Consider the following 16441-nt stretch of genomic DNA (forward strand, 5'->3'; position numbering starts at 1 on the left):
TCAGTCCATTATGTCATTCACTATATTTCCATCCAGTAAGACTCACTAGTATAGTCCAAGTTAAGAGTCTCTTACAATATCTTTATCAGCCGATAAAGATATCTTCTCCTCCTCCGGTGCCTCTCTCCAGAGGAACAAACGCTGGATATTCAGCAATACGCTCAAACAGTAGAACAGTTGAATTCAGCAATAAATCAGCAAACAGTAGTAGACAGGATCATCTCAGTAACAGGCACAGTCACAAACAGTATTCGCAGTTAGTCACAGTAAGTCACAGTAAAGCACAGGTAGTCACAGTAGTCACAGTAAGTCACAGTTAGTCGCAGTAAGCTTTCCAGCTTCTAATGCTTCCTTATATTGTAACTTCTAACCGCACCCTTAATCGGCTAATTGCCTGCAACATTGTGCTTAAAGTGATAAGCACTTAAACCATGATATCTAAGTTTTATATATTTATTCACCCAAACCATATTTGGTATCAATGTTATACCTAACACCGTGAAGCAGACGGCAGCCAGGAAGCCCATGTAGCTGAGGGTGACGTAGAACATGACAACGGCCCCTTGGTTGCATTGCAGGATGATCTCTCCAGGCTGGGAGTGGAGGTCAGAGTCAGGGAAGGGGGGAGAAACTCCCAGCCAGATGGAGCAGATGATAACTTGGACACCAGAAGAAGACAGGATGATGGAGTTGGCCAAGCTCTTCCCCAACCATTTGTTTGCTCGGTTTCCTGGTTTTGTGGCCAGGAAAGCCAGCACCACCATGATGGTTTTGGCCAAGAGAGAAGAAACGGCAACTGAGAAGATGATGCTGAAGACCGTTTGTCGGAGAAGGCAGGTGGCTTTCCTTGGTTGACCAATGAAGAGAGAAGAAGACAAGAAGCAAAGCAGGAGGGAGACCAAGAGGATGTAGGAGAGGTCCCGGTTGTTGGCTTTGACAAGGGGAGTTTCTCCGTATTTGATGAAGATGATTAAAACAAGGCCTGTGGTTAGGAACAAGAATAGGGCAAAAGAAACAAGGATGATGCCCAGAAGTTCTTCATAAGACAGGAAGGTTATCACTTTGGGGATACATTGGACTCTTCCTTTATTTGGGAATTTGTCATCTGGACATTTGGTGCATTTTTCTGTATCTGAGAAAAAAACAACAACCCCATATTTCTTTGTCCTTTGCATTTCAAAATATATTGTACATTCTTTGGGAACAAGTGATTTTCAGGAGCATTTTCTGGGATGGATTTCTTAATATCTCCAGAGTCAAAAAATAAGTGTATCACTTTAAAAAAAAAGATAGCTACAATATATTTTGGATAGGCTATGAAATTGAGGGAAGCTTTGGACTTGAAAGATTTCCTTTGTAATGTTCAGAATATTGATAGGAACCTCCATTACTAAAGGAAAATAATGAATCAATTAATCTTTCTAGAGAAACTTACCTGCAAGATGGCAATTCTTGTCATACTTGCCTCAGAACTGGCTGGCAGATCAAGTGACTGTTGCAAGTAATTTGGAATGGCCATTGGAGCAGTGGTGATATGGGTGCAGACACATACAAGCATAACTATCCATGCCACCATATTGTGTATATCGTACATCAGTAACACCTTTTCAGTGTTCCTCAAAGGGAACCCATGTAGACTGCATTGCAATCCTCCTTTCAGGAGGTGGACCTAAAACAATTCCTTGTGTTTCAAGGAACTCAGGTGTTCCTAGAGAAGTAAATGTGGAAAGAAGGACACATCCAACCTAAAAAGAAGAAATATTTTCTCTGGCAGTAGTAAAGCTTGTCCAATCTGCCACAGCCACCTCTCTCTATCCAGCCCTTCCTTCACAGTCTATTTGTTCTTCTGTTTAGATAAGAAATGAGGCATTTCAGAAATAAACCAGAAATCAATTAAGCTTAAAAGTGTGTTTTAATTCACACTTTCATGACAATGCTCTGGATGGATCCAGTTCCACCAGGCCTCCCATTTTCCTTTGGTGTCACCCACCTTTCTGAATGGAGAAGGTCCCCTCTGGACAAGGAACACACTCGTAGCAACAAACTGGCTCTCCTTCTCGAGCCCTCTTGACAAATCCAGGATGACAACTTTCCACACATTCAGATTGAGGAAAGGACTGAGCAGGAAAAAAACAAGATTGCCAAAGGAAATGTGTTAGGACTCTCCGTCCATGGAAAATGGAGGTAAAAATGGATATTAGACAAGATATTAGATATTAGCCTCTGGTCTTCACTTAAGTAAATACAAAATCTCTCACTATTTCCAAATGTTTAGAGATATAACTTATGGAAGATTTTTCCTTTAGTTCCTCTCTTTTGCTTTTAGCATCTCACATTGCCAAAAAAAAAAAAAAAAAAGGACTTTATTAAATAGAAAAGTCTGGAGAGATGGAACCAGTGGTGGGATTGTACTGGTTCTGTCCAGTTCTATATAACCGGTTGTTATGATTCTGCGCAGTTCGGAGAACCGGCAAATCGCACCACTAACTGGCCCCGCCCCTCTCCGCATGCCCCTCCCCTCCATGCCCAGTCAGTTCTTTTTTTATTTGAGTTTTCACAAAGAGAAAAAAAATACAAATAAAACATCTTTTTTGAAAGTAGTGTAATCCCGGGTTACATTCTTCGTACAGACACAAATTCAGGTTCATGCTAATTTTTATATTCTATTCCATATCTTATCACTATTTTACATTTTCTGAATGGCTTCTCCCCTCTTTCAATTTTCTCAATTTTATTGTAATTATCTCATCTCAATTCATATCATTGTATTTATATTTTTTGTCTGTCCTGTTTCAATTATCTATTGTTTTTTCTCCTTAAACAAAATTTCTACTGTAGTTACTGATTGGAGTATGACGCCTTTATATCTTTTCCCTAAAGTTGTAACATTCAATATAATACATAACTTCCATTTGGATTCTGCTTGGTACATTCTTAAAATACACACTGTATTCTTAAAAAAAGAAAAAAATTATAAATATATATAATTAAAACAACACATTCCATTCCAATTCAATTCTATCATTAATATTAATATTCATTAAAATCTTAACTTCTTTAACATTACTTTTCAATTAAATATCATACTTCTATGGGAACAATTATAAGCTTTCCATAATTAATTCCCCCCCTCACTTATATTTTATAAAACATTAACTAATTAAAATGTTCCCGTTCCTTCCTAATTCAATTTTCTCATTTATTTTATTTCACTTATTTTATTCACAAATATTTCACTAAATTACACTAACTATTTTATCCCTCATTTTAATCATACATTGTTTCCAATTTTCTAAAGTTATTTCTATTACTAATATAACAATACAATCTTATGTACCTTTACAGAATCCCTTTTTCAGTTAGATTTTCACCCATGATCTCTAAGTAGGTCCTGTTTCTCTATAACTTTTTCTTGTCCTTTGTAACTTCTTATCCTTTCCTTCTTCCCTCTCTTCTTCTCTCTCCCCTTTTTACCTCCTTGTCTCTCTACCTCTATTTCTCTCTTCTGTATTCCCCTTTTCTGTTGCTTTCCAATATTATACTTATTTTTTGAATTATTTTTCTTTTCTTTGGTTGTTTTTTAAGTCTTAAATTCTCCATTCTCTTTTCCCCCTTTCCTTTTTCTTCCCCACATAAAATTGCTTGTTCATTAAAGATGGCTTCTTCTTTGTCCCAGTCTTCTTGTTTTGCAGTTGTTTCTTGTTGTTTCTCATAGTTCCAAATCTCCATTTCTAAGAATTGAAAAATGAAGCCAAAAGAACCCTTCCCTTCTTGTGCATCTTCTTTGTACTTTTTAAGTTCCATTTTCAATTCATCCAGAAGTGGTGCCATTGTATAAATGTTTAAACAACCACCCGATTGATTTTAGTCATTCAAATATAATAACCAAGAATCCAAAGATCACCAAATAATCCAAATACACGCAAGTTGTTTCTTTTTTGCTCTTTTTTTTTTTCACTTTCTCTTCCTGGGGTTACTATTTAGTTGCAAAGTTTCAGTTAAAATGTATCTTTTAGAAGTCTTGTTGAAGTTTTACTGTAGATTCTTTTTAATTCCAGGCAGTCTCCTCCCTCTTCCAGATCCTGCCCTTATTCTTTTCTCTCCCTTCCTGCTTATGAAAAAGAAAAATTTTAATGTCCAGAAATCTTTATTATCCCTTTGGCATTTTGTTTTATTTTCAGCTTAATTGCCTATTGATGTCAAAGCGGATTTTTCCAATTTCTTATTTAAGTCTCTTAGTTGTCAGTATAGGGAAGGAGAGAGAAGAAAAAAAAAAGCCAAACCTTTCCCTTTTCACTTTCCTTTGCTGCTTCCGACTCTTCTTTGGGAGTGATGTTGTTTTTTGTAAGTTGAAATTCGAGGGTATCTTGGTTGTCGCTTTTACAATTTAACCCGGTCAGCCAAAACTTTCACTTCTTATCTTCCTCCTGCACATTCTTTTCCGGTCGAAGTTCTTCTTTGTGGTGGCCTTCTCTGACCACCGCTGCAACCGCCTTCGGGAAAGGGAGGAATGGCCAGCTGGGGAGGAGAGATGTAGCTCTCCTGAACCCTGCTGGCAGTCTCCCCCCTCTTCACCACCTCTACGGGGTGGCTTAGCCCCGAAACCAGCCGGCTCAGGGCGCTCCAGCGGCAAGCCCAGACAGAAATCGCGCACGATCGTGGATTTCTGCCTGTCGCCGAAGGCCTTCAAACCGGAAGTCCAATGCCCAGTCAGTTCTTTGCTACATGCCTTCTGCTGTGGCCCTGCCTGATGTCCCTGGGTGAGTGAGGCTCTGCCAGCTCTGGGGCCCAGACGCCCACCTGCCACTACCAATCACCTTTACCCCCCACCCCACTTGACTTTTGCTGCTGCCACCCGCCAACCTAACCCCCAGCAGATAAGGCCCAGCAGCTGCGGTGAATCCAGGCGGGGGCGAGATGCAGACTGGTGGGGACCAGAGCTACATTTTGCTGTACTGCAAGAGGCTCATGTTCTCCTACTGCTGGGAGAGCAAGAGAGTCTTTCCTGGCACAGCTCAGGGCGGCAGAGAGAAACAGGATTCAAGCAGGCTACTAATCTGCCGCCCAGAGCCACCCGTTTCCCTATTGGAGAGGAAGTTGCAAACTTTTCGCTGTGCCGGGAAAGACTCTCTTGCTTTCCCAGCAGCAGGAGAACATGAGCCTCTCCACATGGGATTAGCTGGGATTCATGCAGCTGCTGGACCCTGCCGGCGGTGAGGCAGAGGTGTGGGGGAGGGAGACCAGAGAGCATGGCCCATTTGCCTACCATCCCTTCCCTCTCCCACATGCAGCCCCTTTGTTGGACCCAGAATAATCACCCCTGGTTGGCCCTGCCACACCCACCCGGTTGCACCCATATAGGCAACAGGCATTGTCATTTTGAAGTTGAGGGAGAATTTGGGGAAGGAGTTGGAGGGTCCTGCAGTGGATGGTACAGGAGCACCATTGAGAAGCAGGGAAGTGGCCTTCTAGTGGTCCGACCTGGTGTTCAGGCTGGAGGCGGGCCACGGGAAGTCAGAGCACCAAGGTAAAGGGGTATTGCCAGGTGGAGCTGCCCTCTCCTAGAAGAATTGGGACCATTGGGGTAGTCCTAGGAATTGGGCGAGTCGAGCCGCAGCTCCTTGCCTTCTTAGGTCAGGGAACGGCCTTTTTGTGCAGAAGGGGGACTGCGGAGGGGGCAGGTCTACCTGAGTGACTCCTCCGGTTTCTTCGCCGGATTATTTGGACACATACAAGCGAGCGCAGTTAAAGGCACTGCTGTTGCATGTGAGCTCAGGCCTCAATCCACGGCTCCGTAAAGCCAACACCAAAGAAGTGGTCGATCAGGTGAACCTGTGGTGCAAAGCTCAATCGGATCTCGGCCGCTCCAGGCCGTCCGACCTCAAAGCCCCTCAGGAGCCGCCGTTCCCAAGTTTCTACTCGCCTCTGCTTGGTCGCCCCTCTTCACCTTTATGAAGCGGATGGCCCTGCCCCTCACCATCACCTCTCTCACCTGGCCTAAGAAGGTGAGGGTGACGGTGGGGGATAGCGAAGCGGCCGGGTCCCTATCTTCTCGACTCTCTCTCCCACTCTGTGTGTGTGTGTCCTCCTCCTCTTCCTCCTCCTCCTCCTCCTCCTCCTCCTCCTCTCATAACCGGACGTTGTGGCAGGGACGGGAGGGTGCATGCGTACGGGGAGATGCTCCTCAAGCAAATGCCAAAGCTCAGCAAAACCTGATATAGGGTGGGTGGCTGTTCACTTGAGGAGCGAGCGTCTCCCCACACAACTGCACCCTCCTGATCCATCCACAGCTGCTGGGTGCAAGAGGAGGAGGAAGAGGAGGAGGACGAGGAGGAGGGTCACCCGAATGGACGCTTCCACCGCAGTCTGGCAATCGTTGTTCAGCCAGTCTGGATTCAAAAAAGAAGAAATGAAAGAAGTAGCCAAGAGCGCCAAGGAGAGCTTGCTGGCTTGGCCATGCCGAGGCTTTCAGGGAGACACACACACACACATTCACAGATACACACACACACACACACAGAGTGAGGGAGAGAGAGGGGAAGATAGGCACCCGGCCTCTTCTCTATCCCCCACCGTCACCCTTACCTTCTCGCACTGCTCCATTTTGTGAACCACCTATGGTTCAGTATCTCCTTCAAACTGGTGAGAATCCCACAGGGGCTGGGGAATGTGTCACTAAGAGCTTCAGGTTTGTTTGCTCCTTGCGCCCAAAATAGCAAAGAAAAAAGGGAATTCTGTTGACCAGGGCCTGAATTCAGATGAATTTGAATCATGATTGGGGGAAGGTCCTTTTGGTCCCATTGGGAGAGAAGCTTCGTCCTGCTTGGGGAAAAGTGTCCCCTGAAAGGGCCGGTTCATAGTTGGGGAGGTTCTTAAAGAGACCAGACCTGGTCAGACTTACCCATGCCTCTCTTTTACACACACACACACACACAAACACAGAGTGGAGGGCAGGAGTTAGAGAAAGAGAGAGATATATATACAGAGAGGGGGAAAGAGAGAAAAAGAGAGGGAAAGAGTGAAATAGAGGGAATGAGAGAAGAGGAAGAGAGAGAGAAGAAAGAAGAGAGAAAGAGAAAGAAAAGAGAGAAAGGAAGCAAAAGGAAGGAAAGGGATAGACAAAGAAAGGGAGAGATGGAAGGAAGGGACAAAGAAAGAAAAAGAAAGGAAGAGATGGAGGGAGGAGAAAGTGAATGAGATATATGGATGGATAGATAAATACATGGAAGGAGGGAGGGAGGGAGATAGAAAAGAAAGGAGAGGAAAGAAGGACACAAACCCTGGCTTCAGAAGACTCTTTGAAGCAACACAAAAATCTAGGGCTGGCCTGCAAGGGATCTCGGAGGTCATCTAGTCCAACCCACTGCTCCAGCAGGAGATCCTTACAGAATCAAAGAATAGCAGGATGAGAAGGCTGTGTGCGTGTGTGTGTTTGTGTTTGTGTTTATGGTTGTCAAAACTCCAAAACCAGGTCAAGGAGCTCTGGGGAGATCGGTCATAAATTAGAACACTTGCTAAGCAACTGTCCATTAAGCGAGGATCAATTGTATTTGGTTTGCCAGTCACATGGCCACATGGCCATGCCCATCTGGTCACGTGACCACCAAGCCACGCCCACAAATTAAGCTACTTAATTGTACGGGGCCCACAAAATGGAACAATACCGATGCCTCCCAATTAGCCTAAGGGAAAAAATCCGGTTTCTACTGCCGAGATTCAATTCTCGGTGAAGGTCAACCACCTTTGGGGAATAGCATCAGCCCTCTTGAAATGGGACCTCAGGCTTTAGAAAATGGAGAGAAGACACCAAACTTTCTCCTACCTTGTTGAGCAACTTTAGCCATGAAAGAACATTTTTTCTGATAGAAAGTCTCTGTCTTTCAAAATACGCCAGAGTCTCTCTCCTGGGATCACCCCTGGGAAGAACGAAGAAGCCCCCAATGCCCAGATCTGCTGCTACCTCTCCATTTGGGTCCATGTAGAGTTCCTGGTTTGAAATATTGACAAACTCATTCTTCTCCAGGAAAGGATGGAACTAGAATGGGAACATGCAGCAATTTTAAAAGCAGAAAACTTTGTTTCTTATCCCAGTCGCTTTTTCAATATTTAATCTTTCTTCTGTAGTTGTCTAATTTACAGACATGCTTCATAAGGAAAATGGGTGTTACCACTATCTTACAAGTGAAGGGAAAAAGTTCACAAAAATTTGTCGATCATATTTTGACAATATAGATTTTGACAAAATATAGTTGAACAACAGAAAAAAGGAGATTTATGAACTCCCTGAAAGCAACAGGTTGCTTATCAGAAACACGGATTTGTCAAGAAGAAAATTGTCAGGGTAATCCTCTCCCAGGAAGCCCAGACAGGAAACCTGAGCTAGGCCCACTTTGCTGTAATGCTGCACTGACAGGATTTGGGGAGTGAGAAAGTACAAATCTCCCACCGACCCTTTTTTTATGCATCTGTAGGTTTCCTCCTCTTATCTGCTTCTTCCCCAGGCAGAAACTCTCCTCCACCCCCCAAAAGTCATTCCCTCCTATCACTGCCCTTTCTAAATGGATTGTGGGAAAGGGGGGGGATATAACTTATGTGCTCTATGCAAGTCATCCTCACATATTATTTCATTTCCCAAATACATTATGGAAATACTGCTGATATAACTCGATCTCAGGAAAGAGTAATAAACAATTTTGTGATGTGATCAGAAACCCAGTTAAGTGAGGGGTGGATGGTATGATAATTAAGTGGATAAAAACTGATTTAAAAATGGTACTCAAATAATCTTTAGTTTTTTTAATCTTTGTCATGAAAGTGGGAAGATAAAACATTTTGTCGTTAAGTCATCAATTTTTCTATGTTGTCATTAATATAATAGGGTTGATAAATCGCTATTATACAAGATTTATAACAATTCTAAGGCAAATATACTTTTATGTTATTTAAACATTACCAAATTTACAGAAAAATATTTATGATTTCCTCCTAGAAACAACTGTATGACTAAAAAGCAATAGAAAACTATCTGGGTTTTAGGATTTGATAAATTATAGTATCTCATACATGAACATTAATGATGCACTGGATGAAGGATTGTGCCAAGCTTGATAAGTATGTAAGGGAGCCAGTTTGCTCTACTGGTTAAGCCCCCGAAGTAGAAAGCAAGAAGACGTGAGTTCAAGTACCGCCTTGGTCATGAAGCAGGGTGGGGGATTTGGGTCCAGTCTCTCAGCCCAACTCAACTCACAGGGTTGTTGTTGTGGGGAAAATGAACACACAACTACTCATTGGTACTCAGCCCCCGTGGCTTCTGCAGAGAAGGGCTTTTAAGGATGGGGGATGAGTTAGTGCACTTAGTGAACTCAAACAAGGTCTCAAAGATCTGGAAATCCAACAAGATGGGGCTGCTCTTCCCAAGAATGTTTATTTGAGCAGTTTTTAGAGCAACGAGATATTTTTATCGAATAACCCTGCCAAGAGTCCAAAGGGAATTAACCTCCGAGAGCTGCAACGGAGTTCCCAGAGCCGTTTCAGGGGGCCGATACAAAGAAAGAGCACCTGAGCTGAGACTGGGGCACTGAGGACAAGGGGCCACTCAAACTGCAGCTCACGCAGAGGTGGTATTCAATCGGTTCTCGCCGGCTCAGGTGAACCGGTGGTCACCCCTGGTTGGCCACACCCCCGAACTGGGTCGCCCACTTGTCCCAGTCGCTCTCCTAGCTTTCCCTACCACGTGGTGGCTGTGGTGCAGATCGGGCAGATGTCCCAGGGCTGTTGCACATGCGCACTGTGTGTGCAGCACTGCGTGTGCTACTAATGTAGTGCACATGTGCAGCAGCCCTGGGACATCTGCCTGCCTGCCCGCCCTCCCGGATCACGTTTTCTTCCTTCTCCCGGTGGATGTGCCTCCTCCAGCCCAGCCCGGCCACCCAGCAGGTGGGTGCACGGTTGTCCCGGGTCTTCTCGCCCCCCCTTGTCGCGATATGCCTGCAGGAGCCCCTCAGGCCAGCTGAGCCGAGAGCCGCCATTCCCAGGCTTCTACTCTCCCGTGCTTGGTCGACGCCTCTTCACCTTGCCTGAAGCAGCTGGCCCTGCCCCTCACCCTCCCCTCCCTCGCCTGGCCTGAGAAGGTAAGGGGGACGGTGGGGGATAGCGAAGAGGCTGGGTCCCTATCTTCCCCTCTCTCTTCCCTACTCTCTTTGTCTGTGTGTCTGTGTGTGTGTGTGAGAGAGAGAGAGAGAGAGAGAGAGAGAGAGCGGTGGGGGGCAAGAGAGGAAAGAAAGAAAGAGCAAGAAAGAAAGAGGGAGAGAAAGAGAGAAAGAAAGAGAGGGAGAATGGAGAAAGTGAATGAGATATATGGATGGATAGATGGATACATGGAAGGAGGGAGGGAGGGAGAGAGAAAAAAAGGAGAGGAAAGAAGCACACAAACCCTGGCTTCAGAAGACTCTTTGAAGCAACACAACAATCTAGGGCTGGCATGCAACGAATTTCGGAGGTCATCTAGTCCAACCCCCTGCTCCAGCAGGAGAGCCTTACAGAATCAAAGAATAGCAGGGTTAGAAAGCTCTGTGTGTGTGTGTCTGTGTGTGTGTGTGTGTGTGTGCATGTGTGTTTGTGTGTTTGTGTTTATGGTTGTCAAAACTCCAAAAACAGGACAAGTAGCTCTGGGGAGATCAGTCATAAATTAGAACACTTGCTAAGTATCCGGCCATTAAGTGAGGACCAATTGTATTTGGTTTGCCAGTCACATGGCCACCTGACCAAGCCCACTCAGTCACATGGCTACCAAGCCACGCCCATCTGGTCACGTGACCACCAAGCCACGCCCACAAATTCAAGCCATGCCCACAGAACCAGTAGTAAAAAAAATTGAATCCCACCAGTGAGTTCACAGCCTGCTATGCGGCATCTCCTATCAGGACTCAGGGATTCACTTTGTGATGCCTCTACAAATATCTGGGAAATTCGGAACTCTTTTACGTGCAAATGCATGTCGCGTTGAGCGACCGGTCTGTTGTTTCGATCTTCTGGTTGATTGCTGAATTCCTCTCAGAACGGGACCCTCACAAGAGTGAGATACAGAGAAGCCCTCGCAAGGGCGAAGTTTGGCAAAAGCAGGACCCTATCCAGGGTGAGTTTAAAAGTGATTGCAAAAGCGAAAAGAAAAAGAACACAAGACGAAGATTTCTTTAGGTGAGGCAGCGCATCGCCTGGGGCAGATGGAATTGTCCCAGTTGAGCCTGAGACAGATGGATTGTTCAGGCTGCCAGCTTGCTCTACGCTGTCCTCTTTTATTGTGCTGAATCAAAGAAGGGGGTGCAGGGGGATAGCAGGAAGACAAAGAAGTTACAAACTTTATCTTTGAGACCAGGCTACGTGATACAAGTAACTAACTTTCTGACTGATAAACATGTTTTACCGAATACACATCTTTTATCTGACACAGACCTCTGTGTTAATCTTATCAACTTCAGCTTCTTCCTGTCAGTTCTTTTCCTGTCAGCTTGGTGAACTTTGCTCTGAGAGGTATACGTGCTGAGCAGGATTTGTCTTATGGAAAAATACTGAGACAGAATAGCCACAATTCCTCCTTTTCTTTATTTTTTGTGCTCATGATTCTAGGTAGAGTCCTTTCTCCTCCCGAGTAGTCCCATAAGGTGGCAACAAACCCTTCGGTTTGTTGATGCCTTGCAGAACCAACTCATACGAGGAAAAGTCCTCATCCCCCAAATCATGACTTGGCATAGTTAACAAAACTTCTTTGGGAGAAAAGGAGTTATTAGTGTCTATTTCTTCCTCTGACTCTTGGTCAGAGTACCATTCCAGCAAAGGTTTTTTGACAAGGTCTTTTGATTCAATTACAGATGTGAGAAAGCTAACTGTTTTTTGAGTATTGTTAACTTCATTGTCAAGTGTATTCAAACGATCCCTCAGAAATGTAAGTAAACATCCTATTACACATGGACCAATAGTACATGCAAGAAGCAATAGCACAAGAGGACCTATTAAGGCTGACAATAGTGTTGTTAACCAAGGAGAAAAATTAAACATGCCTTGATACCATGACTGACTTTGTTGTCTTTCATTCTCTCTATCCTTCAATCGTTTTCGCAATTCAGCCATAGAATCTTTAACAATTCCTGAATGATCTGCATAAAAACAACATTCTTCTTTTATTGCTACACATAATCCCCCTTTGTTTAAAAATAACAAATCTAGACCTCTTCTGTTCTGAAGAGTCACTTCAGCTAGAGATGAGAGAGAATTTTGAAGAGCAGTAATTGAAGTCTCTATGCATTTGAGATCTTCATCTATTTGTAAACTTAGGGTTGCTAACTGTTGATGACCAACAGCTAGAGCTGCTACACCTGTGGCTGCACCTGCTGCCCCAAGACCTAATAATACAGATAGTGTTACAGCTGTAATGACTTCTTTTTTCTGATGAAGGGGAAATTGTGGAGGTTCAAGTTCATTGATAAGTTCTGAACCTGGATAAAATGTGATCTTTGGAATTAATTTTACCTGAATACAAAAAGATCCCTGAGCAATAAGAACATCACCATGAACACATGCAGTTGTTCCTGTGGAGCAAGCCCATATAGAATTATTACCTGGGACGAAGAATTGTCCTTTGAGGCGAGCAGTGATATTGCCATTGGAGGTAGTGTATAGAGGACCATAGCCTCCAATGTTAAGGTTTGATCTTTCTTTTGGTAGATATACATTACAGTGATACCCTGATGAAACATTCTGACAATATTGGGAATAATTAGCAGGTATGTTTCCTAGGCAACATCCCCAACCTATTATGTCAGTGATAGTAATGGAGGAAGTGTTCCATCTGCATTGTGTGTCACTGGTGGAGTTTTTTATAGGTTCATTGGAAGCTACTGCATCATAGAATGGTGGCAAATCAGATAAGCAAAGCCAACATTGATCAGTTTTGGATGAATCATTAAGTGTAGTTGCTAACAATGTGTAAGAAGAATTGACCAACTGTACTAATGGATTCACCTGAATATTGTGTTTTTGTAGAAAGGTTGATTTCAAATTAGGATTGGGACCAACATCATAATGAGACATGGATATAGAAAGACGAATTGTAAAAATATTTCCTTCATCTCCTTGACCATCCCACTGACGTCCTCCCCAAGTGAACCCAACCATCCATTGTTTTTTTGCAAGTGTCTTTCCTTGTGCAGTAAAAGTGATTCTGAGTGGATTTATTCTCTGTCCACAACAAGGCCATTGAGAGCAGGGAAGATGTGCTTGAGCACGGGTAATATGAATATAGCCATTTTTGGTAGGTGCTTCCCACCAGATATGACCTGTGGATACACAACTCCATTTTTACAATATCTGTCAACTACCCCACCGCAGGCAGAACGAGAAGTACCAGTACTATGAGCAGGACAAAAATATAATCTAAAGTTGTCAGCAGGTGCTGGAGAACAGGAGCCTTGCTTGTCCCATTTATCAGCTTGTAGTTTTTTGTCTGCAAATTTTTCTACTCCTGTCCCCATTTCAGCAAAATCCATGAAAAGCTGAGGAAACCATGGCCATCGAGTATAGTTAGTGGTGGTATTTAAAATTTTTCCTTGAAAATCAAGGATAGTCCAGGTGTAAGTTTGAGGTTGATGTTCATTTGTAGAAGATGATTGTATACTTCGAGGAGTGCGATGATAGCCAAATCTTGGAACAGCATGAGATGCAGACTGCTTAGAGATGGAGTTGTCAGCGATGAAGGCAGGATACCCAAGATAGCGAGCTCGAATGGGAGCTGTAGTCTTGCGATGGATGTCATCAGGGATGAGGTAGCGTCTTCGCACGACAGGTGGTTTGTAGCGATCAGGAACCCAGGAAGATGAATGATGCAATATGCATTTGGTGACATCACAGGGTGGAAAGCAGCAACGAAGATGCCATTGTAGTTTATCTCCAGGAAAAGTTTTCTCAGAATTAGCTTGAGATGGCAATGTAAGTAAAACAGAAGATAGTGGAGTAGATGCCACTGAAGAAGTTGAAAGCAATAGAACAGTGTGACTGAAATAAGTGTGATTGTGAAAAAATCCTAAGCAAGAATAAGAACCTATAGTAAGTGGAGTAACATGTATAGTTAAAAATATTAAACAAGGAGAATAGTAATAGTAAATAGTTATGTCAGAAGTAGGAGAAAGAAAACTACCGTTGTGTTGGAAAACATAATTACATGTAGAAAGAAGATTATCTTTAAAAATAAAGGTAACAGTGTCAGCAAGGAAAGCAAAAATAGCATCAGGAGATGCCTTAAATTGAGAAAAGACAGGAAGTATTGATATCAGAAGAAAGATTAGAGTTAGAGTCAGGTTTGCCATGGTAAGGTCTGACACAGCGAGCAGGAACCCAAAGCACTCGATCAGGAAGTTGAACAGCTGCGTAACCTTTTCCCCAGGTAATGAGCTGTGCAGGACCTTTCCACGCAGGATCTGGAAGCTGTCTGAAATAAACAAGAGGACGGGAAGAGGGAACTACTGGCTTGGTGAAGTGGCGAGAAGCCGCTGTGGAGGGAGGAGAGCCAGTAAGATTGAGAAAGTTAAGAGTGTACAGACAAACATTTAAGATATTTTGCAATGTCGGGAGGTTCGGGGGGCCTGAGCCTTTTTTCCCCAAGTGCCGATCAAGGGCTTGTTTCAAAGTTAGGTGCGATCTCTCCACAATCGCTTGCCCCTGGCTGTTAAAGGGTAAGCCAAACTTATGTGTGATGGCCCACTTATGACAAAACTCAGCAAAGGGAGAACTGACATAAGCAGGACCATTATCTGTTTTGAGAATTTTTGGACATCCCAACATTACGAATGATCGAATACAGTGATTAATAACATTTTTTGTAGCCTCTCCTCTTTGCAATGTTGCTATAATAAACCCTGAATAAGTATCTACTGATACATGAATGTATTTCCAGGGAGCAAAGGGAGGATAATGAGTTACATCCATTTGCCATGTATCACAGGCTTGAGTACCCCTAGGATTAACGCCTTCAGGGATACCTTTGGCCTGCAAGCTACATGTTGGACATTGTTGAATTATTGCCGTGGCTTCTTGATATGTAATTCCAAATTGTCGTACTAGGGCTTTCCTGTTTTGATGAAAATAATCATGACTCTCCCCAGGTGAAAGCTGTTGGAGAAGGGGAGAGGAGGTCATAATTTTACAAGCCTCATCTGCCATATGATTGCCTTCTGCTAGGAATCCAGGCAATTGCTGATGACTTCTGATATGGGCTACAAATAAAAGTTTTTCTCGCTTTTCAGCAGTGTCTGAAGCTGTAAAAAGTTTCATTAGAGAGGAGGGGTAACAGGAGAAATATATGCATCAAAATTATGAGCAACCATCTGAGTAACATACATGCTATCAGATATTACATTTAAAGATTGTTGTGAAAAAGAGACAACGCCAATAAGAAAGCAGCTAATTCAGCTTGTTGTGCTGATGATTGTGAAGTAGTTAAGCGTTTATGCCATTGAGCATTTTCATACCATGTACATGCTCCAATATTTTTGAACCATCAGTAAATACAGTGAAGCCTTCCTTCAATGGCTGTTGGACAAAAGGTGATTGTAAAACAAAAGGAACTGTCCTCAACACCTGCAGTCGTGAATCAGAGGGAAGGTGGCACGACACTTGGCCACACCAATCTTCCAACGCGTCCTGCAGTGTTGTGGAAGTCTGAAAAAGAGGTTCCCATTGAGTAATCTTAAAAGGAATATACAATGTAAAAATATCCATTCCCATTAGAGCTTTGGTTCTCTTACGCCCTTTTCTATAAGAGAAGCCATTTGCGCTGCTCTAGTAAAAATAGATGTTTTTGGAGTGTGTGGTAGATGTAACCATTCCAAGATATGAAGATTTTTTGTATTAGATATTTGAACAATTATTGCAGTCAGTAGTTGATGAGTAGAAAGAATAGCAAGAGAATTGCTGAAGTTGAACCAAGGTGGGTTGAGAAGACAGAAACAGAGAGTTTTACTCAGAAAAGTGATGGGCTAGTATTGCCCCTCCCTTTCTCTGATATTTTTTGGTGGAATCAATCTATTTTCTCTGAAAAGAGCAGCCCACTAGGGGTCGCCCTCTCATTTCTTTTTTCTTTGCTACTTTCTTGTTTACTTTCAAACAAACATCCAGAATTCCCTCATTGCATTCACAGACATACACATCCTTCTCTTGTCTTCTCAAGTACATCAGAAATTGTGAAAAAGCAGAACAATAGAGTAGCAAGACATTATTTACATAGTATTGACACATGGTAGAGTTTTTGCAAAAGATTCCATTAATCAATAATGAGTTTTGTGTTAAGTTGAGACATAAGATCACGGCCCCACAGGTTGAACAGACACAACAGAGAAGTTATAAAAGACAGTTAAATGATTTGTTCTAAGATGGAACACACTGAGAATAAGAA

General features: G+C 43.2%; 1 protein-coding gene across 1 annotated transcript; it reads right to left on the reverse strand.

The window, feature by feature from the left end:
- Positions 1 to 490: 490 nt before the first annotated feature.
- Positions 491 to 8415, reverse strand: LOC148128604 (vomeronasal type-2 receptor 26-like; the record flags this gene model as incomplete). The annotated part of the gene is made up of 3 exons (XM_087948747.1): positions 7823 to 8415; positions 1991 to 2117; positions 491 to 1132 (listed from the first exon to the last, which is right to left on the reverse strand). Coding segments are annotated over exons 1-3 (925 nt in total), but the record flags the coding sequence as incomplete, so codon positions are not given.
- Positions 8416 to 16441: the final 8026 nt, after the last annotated feature.

The sequence above is a fragment of the Notechis scutatus genome, unplaced genomic scaffold (assembly GCF_049901735.1).
Source record: "Notechis scutatus isolate UNSWTSFEM ecotype Mainland unplaced genomic scaffold, rNotScu1.2 NSCUSCF111, whole genome shotgun sequence".
Lineage (NCBI taxonomy): Eukaryota > Metazoa > Chordata > Lepidosauria > Squamata > Elapidae > Notechis > Notechis scutatus.